This window comes from Orcinus orca, chromosome 13, assembly GCF_937001465.1.
Source record: "Orcinus orca chromosome 13, mOrcOrc1.1, whole genome shotgun sequence".
Lineage (NCBI taxonomy): Eukaryota > Metazoa > Chordata > Mammalia > Artiodactyla > Delphinidae > Orcinus > Orcinus orca.
Window position 1 is genome coordinate 8,819,912 of NC_064571.1, and position 23,853 is coordinate 8,843,764.

A 23,853-nucleotide genomic window follows, 5' to 3' on the forward strand; every position below is an offset into this window, starting at 1 on the left:
TTCACTAAAATTCCCAAAGGGGTCAGTGATCCATTAAGAAACAATTAACAATCTGTTCTTGAAGGCCCTTTCCAGGGTTCAAGTGTCTTTTCAAGTTGAATCAACCAGTCCCACAGATGCTGCAATTATGCAGAAAGGAAGCGAGCTTTGACAGCAAACAGCGTTAGGTATAATTCCAACCATTCATCAGCAGCTCTGAACGGTGGTCACTGGTAAGCATTCCAGGCCACAGTGGTGTGTCTTTCTATCACACCCGCACCCTTACCACGGAACCAGACCAGTCCTGGGCTTGTCCCAGGCATTGTGATGCATCAGGGATGTCCCTTCACCCCTGCCTCAGGAGAGGTTCTGCACCTACAGCTTTGACCTTCAGCCCCTAGCTACCCACATACTGAGAAAGCAGTTACTGACAACAGGAACCACAGAAAAATCTACAGTGCTTCTGTCAGAAGCATGTCCTGCCTAACTTTCCAGGAGTCTGGTTCATGGTGGTGGCTTCTGGTCTCTTGACATTTCCCTGCATGAGCCACTGTCCCTCATAATGTCACTGCTCCAACTGCTTCTGAACCCCAGCATCAGCCCCAGTCTCTATACTGTACCCAGATCCTAGCTCCCTCAGTCTCAGCCTGCTGTGGCCAATGCTGATCCTACCCACCTCTGAGACTTCAAGCCACCTCGATATCCAAAGCACCTACAGCCGCTGGCCCTGGTTCTCCAGAGATTCCTCTTATCCCAACAGACTGGTTAACTCCAAGCCTGTTATAAACTCTGCTGTGTTAATGGAGAAAGTTTGCAAACTTTTCCTTTGGGCAGTGGAATTGTTTGTCAAGCAACATCTTCCATAGAAACTTAAGATATGAAACACGTCAAAGCTGAGCTGGGGGGACTTCCCTGGTGGCGCAGTGATTAAGAATCCTCCTGCCAATGCAGGGGACACAGGTTCGAGCCCTGGTCCAGGAAGATCCCACATGCCGCAGAGCAACTAAGCCCGTGCTCCACAACTACTGAGCCTGCGCTCTAGAGTCTGCAAGCCACAACTACTGGAGCCCACGTGCCACAACTACTGAAGCCCACGCACCTAGAGTCCATGCTCCACAACCAGAGAAGCCACCACAATGAGAAGCCCATGCACCACAAGGAAGAGTAGCTCCTGCTCACCACAACTAGAGAAAGCCCGCATGCAGCAATGAAGACCCAGCACAGCCAAAAATTAATTAATTAATTTTTTTAAAAAAAGCTGAGTTGGGATGGGGCTCAGAATCCCCCCCTGCTCCACCCTCTACTCACTTCTTCCACCCCCTCCCCCCAGAATCTTTTGATATTGTCGGGGGCCTTAGGGAATCTGGGAGAAAGTTTTAAACCATTGGAATGGTGGAATCATTATCTCTATGAGTACGTGTGTTTGCGTGAGGTAGGAAGGAGAGATGGGGAAGGGAGGGGTGGGGAGGAAAGAAAAAGAAAAAAAAAACCAAGACAAAAGAGAGGCAAAGACTGTGAGGTGATGAAAGGCTGAACTGGGGACATGAGATGAAACCAGAGAAGGGAACCTAGATTGTAAAAAGAAAGAAAAATGAAATTACATGTTACAAAGGAGGAAGCAGCTACAAGGAGAAAGAATTGCTGCACCAACAGGAAAGGTGGAGAACCCCCCTTCGTTGTGTCCGGCTTGGAGAGAGCCCCTGGACACTCAGGTACCTGGGGTAACTTGTGCAAGAGCAAGTGAGATGTGAACGTGGGGAGATGTGTGACCAATGGCCGAGAAGGTCTTAGTGAGCATCACGCTTGAGGGGGGGAGCGTGCAGCATCCTGATGAAGCAGGTGACAAACATCTGGACAAGTACCGGCCATCACTAGGTACTTGGAGGTGGAGCCCTCTAGAAGGACCAGATGCAGGCTCTGCCTTCCAGTTCATAGTCCAAAAGGAAAGATGCCCCAAATGCCCACGTTTGAGATGCCCATCACCCTCATTATGGCCTCCTTGTTCTAATTCTCTGATAGACTGTTTGCAAAACTGGCTGCCTCAATTATTCTCCCTTGGGTAGTCCCTTCCCCACAGTGACTCTGGTCTGAGCCAAGTGGCTTGCTTTGGCCAAGAGGACATCAGTTACATTACACAAGCAGAGGCTTGAAAAGTGCTTGTGTATTGTAACTTGCCTTCTCTGATTGTTCTTGGGAACCCTGCAACCAACACCATGTGAACAAGTCCAGGCTAGCCTGCTCGATGATGACAGCACTGCAGCTTACTCATCCCTATTGCCCAGGTGACACTGAGCCAATAGCCAGAGCCATGGTCATCCCAACCTATTCAGTCCTGGCCCAGACGACCTAAACCAGAAGGACTACTCAGCTGACTCACAGAATCATGAGAAGTAATAAACTGTTGTTTTGAGTCAGTAAGTCTTGGGACAGCTTGTTACACAGCAAAAGCTAACTGATACAAATGCAAAGTTGAGTTTCCCTCTTGGAGAAAACAGACCTATCTTAATCTGTTCACAAGCCGTCCTTGCAGCTGAGTATTATCTGTAACATGCAATTACAGCCTAAATTTACAGCCTAAATCTGTTAGGCAGGGTGAAAAAAAAATTATTTTATCAGCTGACAGTAGAGTCTTGTAGAGGGACCTGCATCTTGTGGGAGACCTGCAGGTAATCTGGTACACATGCTCAAACCTCACATGGGTGGGGGAAATCAAGGGAAAGGGGCCAGTTCCTCCAAGTGGGATGGCCCCAGGAGAGGGAACAGCCCAGCAGGGAGGTGGGTGAGAGCAAGGATTCAGCCAGGCAGGATCTCAGGCCAAGAAGCAACCATGAGAACAGAGACCCTTGAGAATTAACATCTCAAGGGGAGGATGCTAGACTTCCTGAGGTCACAGGAAAGAGACAGGCACCAAGTTTCTCCATATCTCAAGGCCTGAGTGGCCTCAGCTGACAACCGGATAACATCTGCTATACAACGAACCCATGTCCAGACCAGAAAGCAGCAGCCCCAGCAGGGGGCTTTAGACAGACTCTTTCATAATAACAAACTCACGAACAGCCACATGGTTCAGCTGTGGCTCATGCTTAGGCAGAGATACGCACATTCACCCACTTAAAATAACCCTTAGTGCATTTTTAGTATATGCCAGATACTATACTATTGCTTTACACATATTAATTCCTGCGATCCCATAAGAGACCCTTGGGTAGGTACTACCACCATCCACAGTGCAGTTAGAGGGAGTTGCTTCAACGCTCTCCCAGCGCTCCTACCTCACTCAGGGTCAAAGCCAAAGTCACCTCCCTGCCTTCTCCCCCTCCCACTCCAGTCCTCGCTTACTAAGCTCCAAGCACACTGGCCTCCTTGCTGATTCTGGAACATGCCAAGAACCTCCTCCTGGTCTGTGTTCTTGCCAGGAACACCTTCTCCCAGAGAGCTCACAGCCCACTTCTCACCTCCTTCGGTTCTTTACGCAGAAGCCACCCGATCGGAGAGGCCTTTTCTGGCCACCTAAGCTCAACTTGGAGCCCCCCTCCCCAGCTCCACACACAGCACTTGCCACCCTCTGACATCCTCTATGTTTTAGTGATTCATCCTTCTTTGTCTACCTGCTCCACAAGGACGGGGATTTGTGTCTGTCCTGTGCACTGCCACGTCCTCAATGCCCGGAACAGTGCATGTGGTAACTGTTCAACAAATATTTGGTGAATGCAGGAGAGGAAATCCAAGTAGGCAGCTCCGATAGCTGCCCAGCGTTCCCAGATGGTAAGTAGCAGACGCTGGATTCCAACCCAAGCCGCCCAACTCTGAAGTCCTCACCACTGCTGCCCCTTTCGCATATCACGTCCCTGCGCACATTCAGAAAAGCACTACCCACTCACACTTGTGAGCGCAGGCACACCCCTCACCGCCCACCTGCACACTGAGGTCTGCCCCAGCCTCACCACCCCACAGCCCCAGGCTCTAAGCCCCACATACAGGAACTTGCCGTCCGTCTGTGAGCCTGAGTAGAGTTTGCGCTCCGCCTCCTCGCGCGTCAGGCTTTTGTGGTACCAGGGCATCCGCTCGTGAGCCGTCGTGGCAATGAGCTTCTCCACCTGAGGGGCCTGGCTGATGATGGCCTGCTCCAGGGCCTCGCCCTAGGGAAGAACGGGAGGGTGGAGAAGACTTGTGTCTCCAAGTAGGCGGCCACAGGACACCTCTTCCATCTCCTGGACCCTCCCAATTGCCTCTTCCACATGAGACAGCCCACCCACCCAGGCGCACCTAGGGGGTGAGTCATTTAGGCTGTTAATGAAAGCCAAGCCCCCCCAAGCCATCCAGGCCCCGCCCATCCAGGGCCACGGCCCAGGCCCCGCCTTCTAGCCGGCTCCAAGCTCATCTCCAGCTTGAAGATCTCACACTGGTAATCGCGCCCCATGGTGCACTGCATGTTGTCGAAGACCACAACCCACCGCCCCTGCCGGCCAACCTACCCCAGAGCACCGCCCCCACCATCCTCTCAGGCCCCTCTCCCAGCCCAAGCCTCGCCTCCTCTGGACTCAGCGTGACCTCCACCTACCCCGACCTCCACTTTGCCATCTGCCTCTGACAAGCACCATAGCATCGCTCAGGCCCCTGCCTCCGAGGCCTCCTCCCAGGCCCGCCCCCAGTCAGGCCCCAACCCTCCAGCATCTAAAACGGGCGCAGCACAGCATAATACAGGCTGGCGAAGACCACCACTCTCCCCCAGTTCCATTGCTCCCTCGGCCCCAAGGGCCCGCCCTTCCCGACCCCACCTTCCCAAGGCCCGCCCCTCCGGTCCCGCCCTCCCAAGACCCGCCCCCTCCCAAAATCTGGTCCCCCCTCCGGCCACGCCCTCCCAAGACCCGCCCCTTCGGCCCCGCGCTCTCACCTCTAGTTTCCAAGTCTGGCGCACGTAGTCGCGCACCATGGCATCGCGTAGGCTGTCGAAGACCCCGGGCTGCGGCTCGAGCCCCGACGGCCGGTTGCACGGCTTGCGCAGGTTGCAGGGCAGCCCGTCTGGGTCGCGCGAATAGAACTCGCAGAGCTCAGCGGGGCCGCAGTGCGCTTTTCCGCCCGCAATAGCGTAGGTGCCGTTGAGCTGGCGCTCGATGGGGAAGTGGTGGAAGCGCACGTCGTGCACGAGCGAGAGCACATAGCCGCCCAGAGAGCGCAGGCAGTGGCGCAGCAGGAAGAGCCCGTCGGCCATGCCCGCCAGCTTCAGGTGCTCCTCGGCCTCGGCGCGCGAGATGCTGCCGTAGAAGAAGGGCAGGTGCGCCGCGGGGTCCGGCATCGCCGCCGCTGCACTGAGCAGGGTACGGGCCCCTGCGCCTCTTCAGACTCTGTGAGTTCAGAGCAGGATTGGGGGCACGTCAGGGCCTCGGTTTCCCTTCCTGAACCCGTCCACTGTCCCCAGAGAGAGTAGGAGAGAGCCCGCATTAAAGGGCATCCGTGCGGCACAGCTGAGTGTGCCGATCGTGCAGAGCCTGATTTGTGCCGGAGTCAACTTGGAAAGGAGGCCCAGCCTACGGGACTCAGACTGGGGAGTCCCAAACCAGCCTTTGACTTTTCGGACCTAGTACGGAGCGCCCCACTGGCCACGACACAACAGCACCTGGAACCTTCATCCACCTCCCAAACACGTGTTGAATTCTTACTGTGTTTCAGGATGGAGATACGGGTGAATAAGAGACATGATCCCTGCCCTCCTGAAGATAGCAGTCTGAGGGAGAGGGGATGCAATAAACAAGGAGAGACAAAAATAATTACAGATTGAGGTCAGTATTCTAAAGGAAATAAATAGAGGGAGATCAAGAGGGAAGAAGCCACTGGAGCTGGGATGGTCACATTCTTTGGGGAGGTAGCATTTGAGCTGAGATCCGAAGGAAAAGGAGGAGCCCACTTCTCAAACAGCATGGAGGGGAGCACATCAGGCAGAAGGAACAGCAAGTGCCAGGGCCCGGAAGCTGGAACAACTTTGCTCATCAAAGGACCTTGACTCCATTAGCCTTCCCGACTCTTTCCTCTGACCCTTTCCCAGCAACCTTAGAAATTCCCCTTAGCCCTGCCCCCTCTGCCTTTGTGAATGAGTGTCTAGAAAGCATAAGCTAATCTGAATATCCATTAATAGGGGATTGGTTAAATACATTAGGATTTAACTCCAATGTGAACTGCGATACAGTCATTAAACAAAAGGAGGTTTGGAAAGTATGACCTTATATGGGGAGGAGGAAGTAAGGACATATAGATAAATAGATACCTGGTGAGGAAGATATCTAACCTGAAATTATCCACCTTCAACTTTCTAGGGTGATGGTGATGTCCAATATCTTGAGAAGCGTTGTGTTACACAGGTGTCTGAATTGCTCAAAAGTCAGAGAACGTAAAATTAAATATGTGAAAATGAAAAAAAAATTCAGAAAATGTACGAACTTGAGTTGTTCATTTTATGGTATTTGGGCCCCTCAGTAAAAAAAGAACCATAAAATATTGAACCCTGGTCAGTGATCTGCGTGCAGAAATATCTAGGTGTGATGGGTAGTGATGACTGTAATTTACTTTGAAAGGCATCCAAAAAATAATGTGGATGGATGGATGGATAAGCAGATTGATAACGTTGAGTCTTGCTATTCGCAGTATTTCTATAAAGTATTGAATTAGGAAGTACTGAGCCACTGCTTCTAGAAGAGATCCAGTGTCAGGTTCCTTGAAGCCTCTGGTCACAATATTTTCATCAACCGATCAGTACATAACCTTGCTTTATGTACTTCTGTTTAAAGACAACTTACATAATTATATTGTTGATTCCTTAACATTGAGCTCTTGACCAGCAGCCCTATAACGATAAGCTTACCCAACACATACTTTTTCTGTGAGGCACAGCCCAGCCTTCTTGCACTTAGGAACACTAGACAGCACCTCAGCACTGTCCTTGGGGGCCATTTAAACAGTGAACTCACCGACGTAAAGCACAAAAATGTGGCACTAAATAGACTGTGAGAAAGAGACTTATTTACAGTATGAGCTGAATCGAGAAGGCAAAGCATCACCTTGCTCAACCTCAAAGAACCAGCACATCGGTTGACTCAAATTTCACACCACTCTGCACACGCCCTCCAATGACCGTGAAAGCGCAGCGAGCATTGGTTTTGGTGGTTACAAATAAATTTTAGCAAGTAGGCGAACTGGCAGATATGGAATCCAACAATAATGAGGAGTAACCGTATGTGATAAAGCAAATACAGCAAAATGTCCATTGTAGAATCTAGGGGGTGGATAATTTGTACAACTAATTGTTCCTGTTTTCTGTATATTTGTAAGTTTTTAGATAATGTTGAAAAAAATTATTTCCCCTTAACAGTTTCTGGTCGTTTCTCTACTGAGATGGGCCCACTTAAGGCCACCCAGGCATAGTTTTGCATTCAAGGCAGGCTCCTTGGGTACCCTTCTTACTTAAGCAATTGTAGGCAGGGGGTGCAAAGCAAGCTTTTGTGGATTGAGAAAGGCTGCCTTTCCCTGGGCGTTCAGGAACATGCAAGAATGGGCACTGGAGCCAAGAGGAAGATACTAGAGCGGGAATCAGGTGAGGTCTGAATCGGTGCAGCTGGAGGAGGGGCCGGAATCTGCGTTCTAACTAGATAGTGTCTAATGCTGGGGTTGGGAGAGCCAGGGCTGTGGGGGTCTTGGATGTCCCGATAGTTACAGGCAGGTGATTAATTGGGGACCTGGAGATGCAGGTCACCATCCCAGAAGAGTGTTTTAAAAGAGTCAGAAGGGCTCCTAGGTATTCATCCTAGAGAAATGGAAACTTACGTTCACACAAACACCTGCACAGGAATGTTTATAGCAGCTCTATTCACGACTGCCAAAATGTAGAAACAACTCAAATGTTTCCCAACAGATGAATAGATAAAGTGTGGTATATCCATGCAGTGGGACACTACTCAGCCTGAAATGGAAGGAAATGCTGATACACACATGAATGAATCTCAAAGGCGTCAGGTTAAGTGAAAGGGGCCAGACTCAGAAGGCTACAAACCATATGATTCCATTCAAAATTGTAGAACAGGGTGTGGAGAAAAGGGAACCCTCTTGCACTGTTGGTGGGAATGTAAATTGATACAGCCACTATGGAGAACAGTATGGAGGTTCCTTTAAAATATGAAAAACAGAACTACCATATGACCCAGCAATCCCACTCCTGGGCGTATACCCAGAGAAAACCACAATTCAAAAAGACACATGCAACCCAATGTTCATTGCAGCACTATTTACAATAGCCAGGTCATGGAAGCAACCTAAATGCCCATCGACAGACAAATGGATAAAGAAGATGCAATGGAATATTACTCAGCCATAAAAAGGAAAAAAATTGGGTCATTTGTAGAGATGTGGACGGACCGAGAGACTGTCATACGGAGTGAAGTAAGTCAGAAAGAGAAAAGCAAATACCGTATATTAACACATATATGTGGAATCTAGAAAAATGGTACAGATGAACCAGTTTGCAGGGCAAAAATTGAGACACAGATGTAGAGAACAAACGTATGGACACCAAGGGGGGAAAGCGGGGGAGGGGGCAGTGCTGGTGGGATGAACTGGGAGATTGGGATTGACATGTATAAAATAGATAACTAATAAGAACCTGCTGTATACATAAATAAATAAATAACATAAAAGGAATAAAAACAAAACGAAACAAAAAACTGCAGGGCCATGCAGTGGCTGCCGGAGGCAGCAGGCCCAGTGGGGAGCAGGGGTGATGGGATGTGGATGGACTGCAAAGGGGTATGAGGGAATAATTCAGGGCAATAGCCTATACCTTGACTGAGATCGCAGTTTCTCAGCTGTATGCATGTGTCAAATCTCACAGAATTTTTCACTAAAAGGGGTGAATTTTACTGTATGTAAATGATACCTTAACTTTTTTTTTAATTAAAAGGGGAGAAAGGGAGCTGGAAGGTATAGACACACCAGGCACTACAAATATTAACTGAAATAGGAAAGAGAGAGCTGTCTACACTCCTGCCTCCCTTCCTTGATTCCCTCAGTCTCATCCAGCCTCACAGTCTACTCCCCTCACCTCCACCAGGGTGCTCTCCAGCTGCAGAGAGCACGATATCACCACCTGATGGGCACCAGGCAAGCACTTCGTGCCCTCTTCCAGGCTGGGTCCCCTGCATGATGGACACTGTGACCCCCACACACACACTCTTGAGTCCTTCGCCAACCCCCTGGCTTGCCGCCTTCCTCTCTGACGGTTCCTGCTCTCTCTCCCTCTCCAACCCCCGTCCCCTACTTAGGCCATCCCGTCTGTGGCTACCCATGCTGCCACTCCCACTTGTCTCATCCAGATCTCTCCCCTGAGGTCGGTTTGTGCTGCCATCACCTCCTTTGATCTCCACCTGCTGTGTCTATTAATAAACCCTGAGATCCAGATCTAACTCACACGGTGACTGTGGTCGGCTGAACCCCACAGCCTGTTTCCCACATGAGCTGAAGCTCCAGGATCTGCAAGTTGCTTTTAGGCGATTCTTCCCCAAGGCCTCCGTTGCTCAAGAACCTACTGTGGCTCCCTCCTGCCTACGTCATTGAATCAGACTAAACTCCTCGGCCCTCCCTCTGCTCCAGCCAGGCTGCACTATCAGCCTTCCTTCAAATGCACTTCCATGCAGTGTGCTCCACCGGATATACCCTCCCCACTTCTCTCCACTCCCCCAGTCCAACCAGCCCTGCCTGGCAGGCTCACGGCCCTGCTCCCCACAGGGTATCAGGACCTAAGGCAAGGCAGCGAAGAGAGGGTTTGTCCAGGGACCATGGGGAGGGGTGGGGGTAGTGAAGCTGGTCTCTGGGGCAGGAAGCTGTGGCAGGAAACTGTCAACAACACAGTTTGAGAAGCTCCACCCTGTGGTGGCCACAGGTGCAGCCTGGGTAGCCGGAGGCAGATGAGTGCAGAAGCGGGAGTGGGGAGAGGCTGCCTCTTGAGACCCAGTCCAGGGCCAGAAGCCATGATTGGCCATCTCGGACCTGAGTCCAAGGTGTCCCAAAGGCAGAAGCCTTCCCCGTACATTCTCAGCTTTATTCCCACTTCCCTGTCCCTTTGCCAATAACAACGACAACAGTAATAACAACAGCTTTCAGAGGAGCCTGGCCGGTCTGCAGCCTCCTGGACGATCAGATGTTTCTGTCCTGAGCCATGTCCCTGCAGGCTGCACGGCTTTCCTCAGAGACATGCCCACCATGAGACTTCCCCACCCCACTCCTGCCTGGGCTGACCCCCTCCATCCTCCCCTTGAGCTTGCGAGGTCCTCGTGAGTTCAGAGATGCTCATTTGGCCTTCCCATGGTTTGCAGCTCCACAGAGAGACCACGGGACCCCAGCCTCGTTCTCACAGCCCAGGTCCTGGGGAAAGGGGAGGAGAGTTTGATCCTTGGCTAGAGGGAGCTGCCTGAAATCCCACCCTTTAAGCATCCTTTTTGGGGACAGGCAGGGTTAAATTCTACCTGTTCCAGACACACAGGATGCCCCAAACATACTTTGAAGGAAATACGGGTCAAGAGATCAACTATGTTTACAAAAGCTGTGGAAAGCATATTTGCATATTAAAGGCTCTGAGAAGACCTGCCAGGAAAGGACGACGCTTTTCAGCTTTGTTTAATCCTCACACCTACGTAGCAGGGCCTGGAAGTGCTGCTGTTCCACAGAACAGACTCAGTATCCAAAGCCCCAGTTAAATGTCTACCATGAGACACCAGAGGGAAGACTGAGGCAGTCAGGCTGCCGACGGAATGAGATGATCCCCCTGGACCTGGCAGGTCTGGAGGCCCCAGGTGCCACCCACAGCCAGACATCAAGTGTCCCCACCCAAGGAATGGGTGCGCAGCCCCTCACTGCCCGAGACCCCAAGTCCCCCCTAAAGCCACCCTTCCTGCTCCCCAGTCCGCAGGCCACCAACAGAGGCAGCACAGACATTTGTCAGCTGCCATCTTGGTTACGTTCCAAGTCACAAAGACAGCAGTTAGCGCTGTGCCCTGGATGGCAACAGGCTCCTTATCCTTTCCCTGACACCAGGGCATCAGATCTGATCATGAAATCATGGATCTACTGGGTAGTAGCAGTGTGGTCCTGGGCGGGGAGCCATGCTCGCCAGACCCACCTGGAACACAGCACCAGTGAAGGTGCCTAGCGCTGCGGGGCTGTGGGGATTCCGTGAGAGAAGGCTCACCAAACACTGAGCATGGGGCCTGGCCCGCCCTTGTCCTGGCCCGTCCTTTTCTGCTCGCAGCCCTCCAGGACTCCCACGTCACTCAAGGTTAAAGCCCAGGTTCTTACAGCGGCCTTGCCCAATCTGCCCCATTGCCTCCTGGCCTTCAGTTACTCCCCACCAGCCACACGGGCCTCCTTATGTTACTTGTTCAGAGCACTGAAACAAATCAGGCCTGGTCCAACCTCAGGGCCTTTGCACTGGCTGTTCCCTTTGCCTGAACACACTTCTCCCAACACCCCTCACTTCATTCGGGTCTCTGTGTAAATGTCACCTCCTCCTCCAAGAGGTCTTCCCTGACCTCCCTCTCTAAAATCGCCTCCCCTTCTCTCTCTATCCCTGACCCAGCGTTACCGCTCTTCACCACTGAAAATGTGATGTACCGTCAACTTGTTGCCACAGGATCTTTGTCCCCTGCTAGAATGGAAGCACGGTGAGAGTGGACATGGTCTCCTGCCCCTGCCTATACCAGCCAGGCACATCGTAGGTGCCCCATAAATGTTCGTGGTGGGCAGAGGCTACTGATACTGGGGTACCTGGGAAGGTATGCAGCCCGCTGTGGTGGGTGGAGACCCCTCTGCAGGTCCTTGGAATTTGGCAGCCTGATGAGGGATGAGGGGCTGTGGGGGCCTCCTTAGGAGAGAATAGTGAACGGAGGATCTAGCGGCTTCCTCCACTAACCAGTGGTGGGAGAGGAGAGGACCAATCGGAGATTTCGCACAGGCTGTTCCCTCTGCCTGGAACAGTGCCCACACCCTTCTCCAGGCCACCCTCAGCTGTCCCTTCCACCCAGAAGTGTTCCATGATTTCCCCCCTCCCTCCCCAGCTGAGTCAGGCACCTCCTCTGTTCTCCCAGGGCCCCGTCCTCCCGCATCACAGCCCTGGTGGCCACGTATGATCAGTCTGTTTGCTCCACCGACTCTGGCCAGCATGAGCTCCCCAAGGCAGAGCCTATGCCCGTCTTGTTTTCACGATAGCCCCTGCTTCCTCCCGACAAATATTTGTCAAGCGGGCAACAATAACAATAGCCTCTGTACCGAAGACTTTACGACACCTCTTCTGAGCATTATCCATTTAATCTAATCCTCACCGCAATTCCATCAAATGGGAACTGTTATCCCCATTCCTCAGCTAAAGAAACTGAGGCTCAGAGAGGTTAATGTCATGTTCAGAATCATGTAGCCTGTGAGTGGCAGTCAGGATTTGAACTCAGGTCTCTCTGACCAGCAGCCAGCACTAGCCACTCTAGTGCGTGGCCATTGGGAGAATGCAATCCACGGCTCTGATCTGGGTCCCCAGGGGCTCCCACGCCTGCCTGGCCCAGGTGTCGCTGCACTTTGAGCTGCCTTCAACTGTCAGGGTAAAGAGTGCTGGCCTGTTGGGGGTTGGAAGCAGGTCCTCAGGCCTCAAACAGACTCTATCTGTTGACCAACTGACTGAATAATGCCACGAGATCAGTCCCCACTGCCACCACTCCCCAGCGATTTCAACCTCTGCTGCTGGCGTTCTAAGGGTTGTGTAACCTCTGCAAGGAGCTATCCCTCTCTGGGTGCCAGGCTCTGTGTAACAGGAGATGGGAAAAGACTTAGGGGACAGAAAAGGTGGGATGAGTCAGGAGGACAGAGCCTGACAGTGGGGACCGCACGGTGCTATCCGTGCATTGTAGGGTGTTCAGCAGCACCCCTGGCCTCTGTCTTCCTAGAGACCAGTAACACCCCCTGAGTCACAAGCAAAAATGTCTCCAGATGGCACTGAATGTCCCCAGCAGGCATGGGGGAGGCAAAACTGGCTCCAGTTAAGAAGCACTTCCTTAACGCTATGCTTTGGGGTGCGGCGGGGAGCAGCCAGCATGGAGAGGTCTGGTTGCTGCAGCCCCCAGGAGAGTCTCCGGGAGCTATGAGCCCGCCCAGAGCTAGTGGTCATAATTAGGACTTTAGCAATACGCTTATACAGCACTATTGTGTGCCAGGCACTCTAGAGAAATTCACTCGCCGAATCCTCGAGAGGATGCTGTGTGTAGAGGATTTGTGGATTTGGCACCTGAAGACTCAGAGAAGGAGGAAATTGCCCAAGGTCACACGGCACACAGGGTAGGTGGCAGAGCCAGGCCTCAAATCGGCCTCCTGGCTCCAGGGTGTACACGAAACGCCATCCAGCTGGGCCGCCTGCCTGCCCAGCGTCCCTGCCAGGGCTGTGTGGCAAGGCTGGAGGACAGGCGACAACAGGAAAAAGCAGCTCTGCACTGGCAGGGTAAGAGCCCTCACAGGTGATACCCAAGGACCTTCCAGCGCAGGAGTCCCCGACCCTAATCTCTCAGCAAAGCTTTATTAAGCACCTACCGTGCGCTTGCTGCCGTGGCTAAGACAAGAGCGACAAAGCTCATCTTGAGCCGTTCACCACACGAACCCCTGTTCCTTCCTGCCAAGACCCTTTCCTGCTTGGGACACCTTTCCCAACCTCTCACCCCACAGTCAGGAGCCAAGCACCTACTAGTTGCCAACATTTGCATCTGCATTTAACACATGGGCAACGTGAGGTTCAGAGAGGCCAAGCAACTTGCCAAGGACACACAGCGGTTGAGCAGGATTCGAGCTGTTTCCTTCTTCACATCTCTGTTTCCCCTTTAACCTGAGCTCCCCTACAAATGGCTGGAGCCTGTCCTGGGTCCCCTCATGGGAATCATCCGGCATTTTGATGTTCAAGTTCACAGCCCTGTTGAGCCACCCTCATATTCACGGCCCTGGGGGACAGAGCACACGTTTGCTTTCTCTGGAGTTTTCTCTGCTTCCTGAAGTCAAGGTTGCTGCACTGATGGGGCCCTGCAGGAGGCTAGGGACTGAGCAGGCACCTCTGTGGCCCCTGGATATAGGCGTCCACTACCACTCGGCGGGCCCGCTGGAGCGAGACCTCCTTCCCTCAGGGTGGCCACAGGTCGTGTCTGCTTCCTTTCCCAGCTGGGTGTCACCCACCTCGGTCCTACAGCCCTTCTGGTACCACAGTGTCCTCCTGACTCTGTCCTCCTTCACCAGACCCAGACCACCCCTGGAGATGGCGGCTGGGTGCTGCCCCATCTGGGATGACTTACCTGGGGATGTGCTGACAGGTGTGGAGGCACAGGCCACCTGCAAGGTCTCTGGTCCCAAAGCCGACAGACAGCTGCTTCTAGATGAAGAACTGGGGTCCGAGAAACTAACTTGGGCTTCTCTGCAGCCCGAGCCCCCAGCCTGAAGCCACCACCGGCTAACCACCCACTCATACACCCTGGCAAGGGGTAAGGAGGTCATACCCCACCAGGGTTTCTCACTCGGGGTGGAGGGGGTGGGGAATCTGAGTCACCCTCTGCTGGCTGCCCCGGAAGCCCCTGCGGTGGCCGTGCTGGCAAGAAAGAGGCAGAAGGCCGGAGGCCAGCCACTCACCTGGACACCCCAGCGGAGCACGGCAGCCAAGCTGGGCAGGGACTGGCCCGGAAGGCCTGATGTGCTCTTGGAAGCGCCTTTCTCTGAAACTCAGCCTGTTTCCTTGATGCGAAGACAGGAAAGGGGGCTGTGTTTGAAGTTTACGTCAAAGTCACAAAGTGCTGTGTTCAAGGAAAATCGCAAGCCATGTGCTCCAGGGAGGGCAGATGGCACTTCCGGGGCCAAGCAGAGCCTGCCCAGCAGTGGGGGGAATGAGGCGAGCTGCAGGCAGGGGTTATGCTAGAATGATGATCCCAACAGCATCCCCTAAATCTGGAGAGGGTAAGGGAGGGGAGCTGTGTGCCGGAATGGGGGTGGGGTAGTGGCAGTGGGAGGGGGATCCCCAGGACTCATTGGAAACTGGAATGCCCCCACTTTCCCTTCCCAAGGGGACATGGACCCGGGGCCTGTCCCTGGCTGAATTGCTCATATGAGTGATTTATTTATTCCACAGACAGGTTAAAGCCGGAGAGACGATAAACCTCCCAAGTAGGTCCACACCGCAAAGGTCAGAGCACCTCCTGTGTGCCAGCCATCAGGTCAACAACGACAGCCCTGTGCCTGCCCTCAGATGGTTCACAGTCTAGGCGAGGGGCCAGCTGGGTCACCAGGATGACCAGGGCTGGGAAGGCAGAAGCCTGGACACTGTGTATACACAGAGGAGCCCGACACAGCCTGGGGGTGTCAGGGATGGCTTCTAAGAAGGATCGGTCATGTCGTCAAGACACGGAGATGGTGTGTCCCCCAGCACGCACCCGATCCCAGCCCAGCCCCGTGCACTGCACCTGGCTGCAGTGCACACTGCACTGCACCTGACCACCTCCTGCGCTGCTCACAACCTCTTCTTCAGCCTCTTCTCCTCCTCACTCACCCACCCTCTGACCACTTGACCACATCTAACATCTGCTCCCTCGGCGGCCCACGGAGCTGTCGGGCTGCAAGGCCGGGCCTGTCCTGGAATCCACTCTGCCCCATCTACCCCCACTGCCCTGAGGCTCTGGGGGCTCTCTCACCTCTTCAGTGGCTCGTCACCTGTGGGGCCTTGGGGACCTACATGGGCTGTCCTAGGCCCACCGTTGAGACCAAAAAAATCTTTCTTCTCTTGCACCTGCGCCCTGGGGGACGTGGGTTCAGCTCCCCAACTGGCCTGGCATTTCCTTCATGCTTTACCCCAGGACTCCTTTCCTGGGACCCTCTCCCCCAGCCTCTACTACCCCCCAGTTCCCTAAATCCCCCCTCCTACTCAGGAAATCTTTTTTCTAAGCTTCAGGCTGGGTACTTTCCCCCTACATAGATTTCTCCCAAAACTGTTTTCGTTAGAAGAGCTCCCTTTCCCCACAGACATCGTGAAATTCAGGAGGCAGAATAAAATCTTTGTTTCCATACTGGATGCTCCTTTCCTGGGGTAATGAGAGAAGAATGCCCCAGCAAACTGAAGAGGAGAGAAATCACAGCAGCAGAACCACATAAGCTACAATTATAATAGCAGCACTTACTGAGCACTTACTACGTGCCACACAAGGTTGTGAGCGGTTTACAGTTTAACCCATTGAATCCATTTTCCAGATAAGGTAAGTGAAGCCCAGAGAGGTTAAACAACCGACTCCAAGTGGCCAGGCGTGATGGGAGCAGGGCAGTCTGGCCCCATAGCCCAGGTCATGGTGGACATGGGAGGAGGAAAGCTTGATTGCAAAATAGCTCCCTGTGGGGCCGGCCTCCCAGAGAGCTGGAAGCTGAGCAGGCCGCCTGTGGGGTGCCCGAGGGGCAGCAGCATTTGGGGCTTGCTGTCTCTGGGGTCTTCAGGCCTGAGAAAGGGGTTCCCAGCCTCTGCAAGGCACTGGCTCAGCAACCCTCTAACCCACTTCCATCTCAGAGACCACGTCCTGAGGGGCCCAGGCCAGCTGGGTGCTCAGACAGTTCCGAGATTGGCCTGCAGATAACGCCATGTGTTTTGCCAAAGTGGAGGGTGGTGGATGCGTCTCTTGAATGTGCAGACAAAAGAGCGGATGGAACAGTGGGCTGGAAAAGTTGCAGTGCGTTTGCCCAGCGTGGGTCTGGGTAAATATTCACTCTAGACATGCGAAGAGCCTCAGAAGAATTTGATCACTCACACCCACCCCCACCCCCACCCCGGGCCCTTGCCCAGCTGGTCCCCGCCTGAACTCTCTTTCCCCACCTCTTCTCCTCCATTTGACTCTTCCTTCTCCAGGTCTCTGATTAAATGCCGCTTCCGCCAGGAAGCCTTCCCCATCCTCAGACTGGGTGGGGTGGGACTCTGTGCTGGTTTCACCTGCCCTTGAGCCGGCCAGATTTGGTTCCACAGCCAAAAAGACGCCAGGCCACTGCAGGGGTAACACCCGGCAGGTGGGCCCTGGGGTGGATGTTTCAGGCTGCCAGAGAAGACTCACATTTCAGCGCAGTGATGCCCCCAGGGCCCCTACCGAATGCCCTCCCACCTGGGTGTCTTCAACCGTGCAGCACCCACCTTTCCTCTGGGTGGTCAGACAACGTGACATTTACCTCCTTGCTGTTCTTGTCCGGTTCTTCCACTTAGAGCTGAGGGACCTTGAGCGAGTTACTTGACCTCTCTGTGCCTTAGTTTCCTCATTCAGGAAATGAGGATGATAGTGGTACCCACCTCATGAGCATCAAAGCAGATGCTCCATTATCGCCATCATCATCACCACCACCATCATCTCTCCGTTTCCCCAATTTCGATAGTGTGCTACTGACTGCATGTCCAAGGGCAGGAACAGGATTTCCTTGAGCCCTCCAGGGCGTAGCTCTTGAGTACAGCATCCTTCCAAGAGCAATTTAGGATTCTAAAGGTTGAAAGTGACACCCCCCGCAAAAAAAAAAAAAAGAAAATGAATCCAACCTGGCTTAAGTCAGAAGAGAATCAATTTGCTATAGCAGCCATATGCTGTGCCCTCCTCTGGGGGTCATCAAATGGACCGCTCTTCTTAAACGTCCAAACCGCAATGACAATGTCATCTCTTCAGATAGGCCTTCGGGGGCTCCCTATTCATTCAACACTGAGTACCTACTCTATGCCACACTCTGTTCTAGGCGCTATGGAGCTGCTGTCAACAACACAGATGAAAATCCCTTCTCTTGTGGAGCTGACAGTCTAGTGGGGGAGACAGAGAAGTAACAAAATAATCAAGTATTCCATGGAGTATATCAGGTGGCTCCAAGCGCTAAGGAGTGAAATAAATCAGGAAAGGGTAGAAGAGGTTCACAGGTGTGTGAATTTGAACAGAGGGGTCAGGGCAGGCCTCACTGAGGGGATAACCTGTGAGTCGAGACTTGAAGGAGGTACAGGAGGGAGCCATGGAGATATTGGGGGAACAGCATTTCAAGCAGAGGGATCGGCAGGTGCAAAGGCCCGGGGGCAAGACTGGACCTCTGTGAGGTGGGGATTATCTTGTTCCTGGCTGCATCCCCAGCAACTAGAGTCGCAGTTGGCACATAATGGAGTTTAACAAATATAGCATGATGGATGAAAAGCTCAGGTATGGGCTTCAGGAACAACTTACTCAAGGCTCAAATGATGGCCTCAGGGTTGTTACCTCCTCTATCTGTTGACTTTATTCTCAGATAACTTTTCTCCCCGGGGTCCAAGATAACAACTCAGCTTCAAATCCCACTCAGGAGAAAACATCTATTTCTCAGTATTCCCAGCAAAAGCTCCATCACAGCTCATTGGCTGAGTGGATCACATGTCCATCCCTTACCAAGTCCCTGAAACCAGCGGATTGGATGTGAGAGTGGCTTAGGACCCAGTCACAAAGCCCATCCACACCACACTGAGACCGGGGAGAAGAACCCAAAGGGAAGTTGGAGGCTACGGCTGGAAGGATGCTGGACAGGTAAAAAGCCACAGTTTTGCAGAACAATCATAACAGCTAAGATTTATTTATTCATTTATATTGAGCACTCCTGTGTGTTGACCCCAGCTAAGGTGCATTTAATGCTCACAACAGCCACAAGAAGCAGGTTAGCCCCGTTTTACAGATACAGAAACTGAGGCGAAGAGGAAACTGAAGCTTGAGATTTCACAGCTAGTAAATGGCAGAGCCTGAGGTCTGGTGGCTCAAATGGAGCCCAGAGCCTCCACAAGGCTCAGCCCTGAAATCTCCTGTGCTGTGTGGTGGTCACCCTCCACCACGCCAGGCTGGCTGGACCAACCACTGAGCTGGAGGTGGAAGCCCTGAGCAAACTGGGAACACAAAGGAAACCACCTCTTTGATAGAGAAAGAGGGAGAGACCGCTCAGGGCAGGCTCCCAGTGGGCCCACGGGGCTGGGGAGGCCGCTGGTGGAGGCTAGAGGCACATGACCCCAACTTGTCTCAAATGGAAGCTGAGGTAGGGGTAGGAGGCCAGTGGGAGGGTGGCCTGCCTCTCAGGTCTGGGGTCCTGAGAGGTCTGGATTAGGATGGAATGAGGACAGGTGTACAACCTGTCGGGAGCTCAAGGAAGAATCTGGCATTTACGGTGTGCCTGCTGTATACCCGAGCCCTGACAGCCACATCTCCTTCCACGCTCAGGAGGACTCCAGCAGCCTGCTGTCGGGCAGCTGATCCACGTGCTCCCCTCGGCATCCCCAGCGCCCAGCCCAGCACAGTGCCTGGCACACAGCAAGAGCTCAAAAAATGTTTGCTGAATGAACCACCCAACAGCCCTGTAAAGGAGGTAACTTCTTACCCCCGTTGCCAAGATGAGGAAACTGAGGCTCAGAGAAGTATTGGGGTCCAGCTGGGCCCAGCTTCCCTGGGGAGCATGCCTGGGAAATGCCGTGGCGGTGAAGTCTGGAGCAGATGGACCTCGGGTGGAAATGGCTGGCCGGGCACTCAGAGACCTATGAGGCAGCTTCCCCCCTGGGGTAACCAGGGCCCTGCTTTCACAGAACTTTTGCTCTTCCCCTCTCTAGCCTCAGTTTCCTTGTCTATGAAATGGGAATGATCGTGCCCACACCATGACGGAAGGGGGTGGATCACAGAGGCCAAGGGCAGGGCCATGCTATCTCCCAGCAGAGCTCTGGGAGGGCGTGTGAGTCGGGATGTATTTGCCCCCAGGGCACTGTGTCTGGCACAGGGGGGTGCCCACTAAATGCTTGCTTGAGTGGGGACCAGCGCTCAATAGTAACACTGTTGTTGATGCTGTCGATGCTGACTAGGGAGAGCCCCTCCCCCACCCCTCTGCCACATTCGCAAGTCTCCCCGTTCTTCTTCCCCAGCCCCCTCCTTCTTTATTCCTTCCCCCCTCCTTGCTCCCACCCCCTCCTCCATCCAAGTCTTCCCCTTCCATCACCCCATTTCTCTACTCTCCCACCTACACCCCCTTATTGCTTTTTCCTCCCCCACCCGCCCCCCCTCTTTATTTTTTCTCCCCTTCCCCACCCTCCTGCTTTACTCTTCCCGAGCCCTCCTCTTCCTCAACACATTTTGTCAGCCCCCCCTTCCTCTCTCATCCCTGCCCTTCACCTTATTCCACCCCTTCCCCCTCCCGCACCTTATTCTCTCACCCCCTCCCACCCAATGCTTCTCCTTCCACCCCCACCCCCACCCCCTGGGCGCTAGGCCTGGCTGGCAGGGGGTTTCTACAGAAGGCTCTCAGGAAGTGCCTTCCCCTCGCCTCCTCCCATGGTCCCTCCCTCCCTGGTGGTGAGGGCTTCTGGGCGGCTGCTGAGTGATGCTGCCCAGACCAGCATAAGACGGGCCCAGGGATCCAGGGGGTCCAGGGCTCCCCACCAGCTGTCCCCAGGAAACTGCAAACCTGCCAGCCACAAACCACAGGGTCTGCCCCACCACTGTGCACTTCCCTTGATGCCCTAAACACAATCCCCCTCTCTTCACCGCCTCAATCCCCAGCGTCCCTCCAGCCGAATCCTACGTGCCCTCAAGACTCAAGTATCAGAGACAGTTCATATGGCCATGTATTTGTTTCCTAGGACTGCCACAATAAATTATCACCAACTGGGTGGTTTAAAACAACAAAAATTGACCATCACATTCTGGAGGCCACTCGTCTGAAATCAAGGTGTCATCAGGGCCCCAGTAGGTCTGGAGGCTCTAGGGGAGAAATACTTTACCTCTTCCAGCTTCTGGGGGCTGTCAGCAATCCTTGGCTTCCTCAGCTGTGCCCACATGACTCCAATCTCTACCTCTGTCTTCTCTGCGTGTCTATTCCTCTTCTGTCTTTTATGACACGTGTCCTTGGATTTAGGACCCACCCAGGTGATCCAGATTATCTCATTTTAAGATCCTTAATAACATCTGTAAAGACCCTTTTTCCAAAGAAGGTAACAGGGTCTAGGGATTTGGTTGTGGACTATCTTTTCAGGGGCCACCATTCAAATGTACTCAGGCTATGTCCAAGCTAGAGCTATGTTAACTCCAAGGGAGATAGAGCAGCTATTAAAATTTCAGTTCAAAAGATATAGAGAACAAACTAATGTTTATCAATGGGAAGAGGGGGGAGGGGCAATATAGAGGTGTGGGTGTGGCACATACAGTGGGCACTGAACTACATTGAATTCAGTCTTTCTTTTCTTTCTTTCTTTTTCCTGAAGAAACATCTTCCATCCCTAAAAGCAAAGGGGGAAATGATTTACTCTCTGTAAATTGGTTAATATATGTAAAGTGCTGGGCCTAGTGTCTGATTCACAGAGATGTAGTCATTATTACCCAGCGACAGGGCATTTTATGCAAGTCATTTCATGTTGACTCTGTTACTTGCCCTTTACAACTCTGCAATGTAGGCAAGGCAAACCTTAGGCTGCCCATCCTGTAGAAGAGGAAACTGAGGCCCACAGAGGGGAGATGAGTTGAGGTCTCCCAAGAGTGGCCCAACGTTCATCCAGTTACATTACAATGCCTCTCTGTGGAGAGGAAGCCCAAGGCAGGGCTGGGATAAGACAGACCTCTGAAAGAGGTGTCACAAGTGGGATCTGGGGTTAGACTAGCTTTTTAGAAATGCTAGGCAAAACATTCTCTGACGTAAATCATACCAATGTTTTCTTAGGTCAGTCTCCAAAAGCAATAGAAATAAAAACAAAATGAACAAATAGGACCTAATCAAATTTACAAGCTTTTGCACAGCAAAGGAAACCATAAACACAATGAAAAGACAACCTACAGGATGGGAGAAAATATTTGCAAACAATGTGATCAACAAGGGCTTAATTTCCAAAATATATAAGCAGCTCATACAACTCAACAACAAAAAAAAACAAACAATCCAATCAAAAAATAGGCAGAAGACCTAAATAGACATTTCTCCAAGAAATACAGGTGGCCAATAGGCACATGAAAAGATGCTCAACATTGCTGATTATTAGAGAAATGCAAATCAAAACTATAATGAGGTACCACCTCACACCAGTCAGAATGGCCATCATGAAAAAGTCTACAAATAGCAAATTCTGGAATGGTTGTGGAGTAAAGGGAGCCCTCCTACACTGTTGGTGGGAATGTAAGTTGGTGTAGCCACTGTGGAAAACAGTATGGAGGTTCCTCAGAAAACTAAAAATAGAATTGCCATATGATCTAGTAATCCCACTCCTGGGCATATAACCAGACAAAACTACAATTCAAAATGATACATGTACCCCTATGTTCACAGCAGCACTATTCACAATAGCCAAGACATGGAAACAACCTAAATGTCCATAAACAGATGAATGGATAAAGAAGATGTGGTACATATATACGATGGAATACTGCTAAGCCATAAAAAAGAACAAAATAATGCCATTTGCAGCAACATGGATGGACCTAGAGATTATCATACTAAGTGAAGTAAGTCAGAAAGAGAAAGACAAATACCATATAATGTCACTTATATGTGGAATCTAAAATATGACACAAGTGAACATATCCATGAAACAGAAATAGAATTATGGACATAGAGAACAGTCTGGTGGTTGACAAGGGGGAGGGGGTTGGGGGAGGGATGCAATGGGAGGTTGGGGTTAGCAGATGTAAGCTTTTATATATAGAATGGATAAACAGCAAGGTTCTACTGTAGAGCACAGAGAACTATATTCAATATCCTATGATAAACCATAATGGAAAAGAATATTAAAAAAGAATATACATATGTATAACTGAATGACTTTGCTGTACAGCAGAAATTAACATAACATTGTAAATTAACTATACTTCAATATGGATCGAGAGTTTGCACACATAACAGGGTCTCAGTAAGTGTAGCTTATTAAGGTGGAGGATGGGTCCCAGGCTGAAGCCGGGAAGGTGACCCAAGAGACTTGTTGAGACCCAGGAAAGGAGTGTGGAGGCCGGCAGCTGGCAGGAGGCCTGGGTCCTCTCCAGCCAGGGGGAGTACGAGCCTGGGCGGGCGTCTTGGCCTGCAAGAGGTCTACCCCTGGGGAAACCGCAGATGTTTCCTACAACAAGAGCAGCCAACAACATCCCTGCGCCAGAGGACATTCTCCCCCAGGGAGGGGTGAACACCAGCCATGCCCTTACGTCCCGGCCACGCCTCTGGTCCCGGGACCATGCCCTCCCTGACGAGCCCCTCCCGGGTTCTCCATCTGCGCTCCAGTCTACCCGTTGTTGGCAGGTCCAGCACGGTGTGCCCTCGGCCCTCGCGAGCCCACCTCCTCCCTAGAGCCCCGTTCCCTCCCCGGCTAACACGCCCCACCCCAAACCCCTTCAAGTCAAGCCCTCGCTTGGGCCCTCAGGCCATGCCCCTCACGGGTGTCTTCGGCCAGGTCCCCCCACCCCTTGATTCGGACCCTTGGCTTAGGCCACACCCCTTCTTTGCATCTCTGACCTCAGATCTCGCTCCCGTCCTCGCCCTTCCTAGTGCGGCTGAGACGCCCCCGCCAGCGTGCTCGTGGCTGGGCTCCCCCACTGCCCCTTCTGCATCCCCTGACTGGCACCACAAGACAGTGTGCATCCTCTTCAGGTCGAGACGAGAAGGCATGAATCACACCTGGAGCACGTGGACCTGAGGGGCCGCTGTGGCCACACGTGTGGCGGAACACATCCTCCCCCAGCCTCAGGACCCTCCCTCCCGGGGGGCGGGAAGCGGGGCAGCGTCCTTCTCTCTGGACCCTGCCTTCCAGTGTAGGGGCGAGAGTTGCCTGAGCTGCAATGGCTGCTCTCTTGAGCCTGCAACGCCAAC

At 52.6% G+C, this 23,853-nt stretch overlaps 1 protein-coding gene across 4 annotated transcripts in view; it reads right to left on the reverse strand.

Moving 5' to 3' along the window:
* Positions 1-14,776, reverse strand: part of LOC101286910 (tyrosine-protein kinase ZAP-70) — a 30,340-nt gene extending 15,564 nt beyond the window's left edge. Inside the window, exons 1-4 of one of the 4 annotated variants that reach the window (XM_033401864.2) lie at positions 14,662-14,776; positions 14,331-14,419; positions 4,874-5,324; positions 3,958-4,118 (exon numbers count right to left, since the gene is read on the reverse strand). In XM_033401864.2, the coding sequence (XP_033257755.1) occupies positions 3,958-4,118; positions 4,874-5,275 (563 nt within the window). In that variant the 5' untranslated portion in view covers positions 5,276-5,324; positions 14,331-14,419; positions 14,662-14,776. Of the gene's footprint in view, positions 1-3,957; positions 4,119-4,873; positions 5,325-14,330; positions 14,526-14,661 lie in introns of those variants that run through there. The other 3 variants (XM_033401865.2, XM_012535985.3, XM_049695844.1) reach the window with 3 other exon arrangements.
* Positions 14,777-23,853: the final 9,077 nt, after the last annotated feature.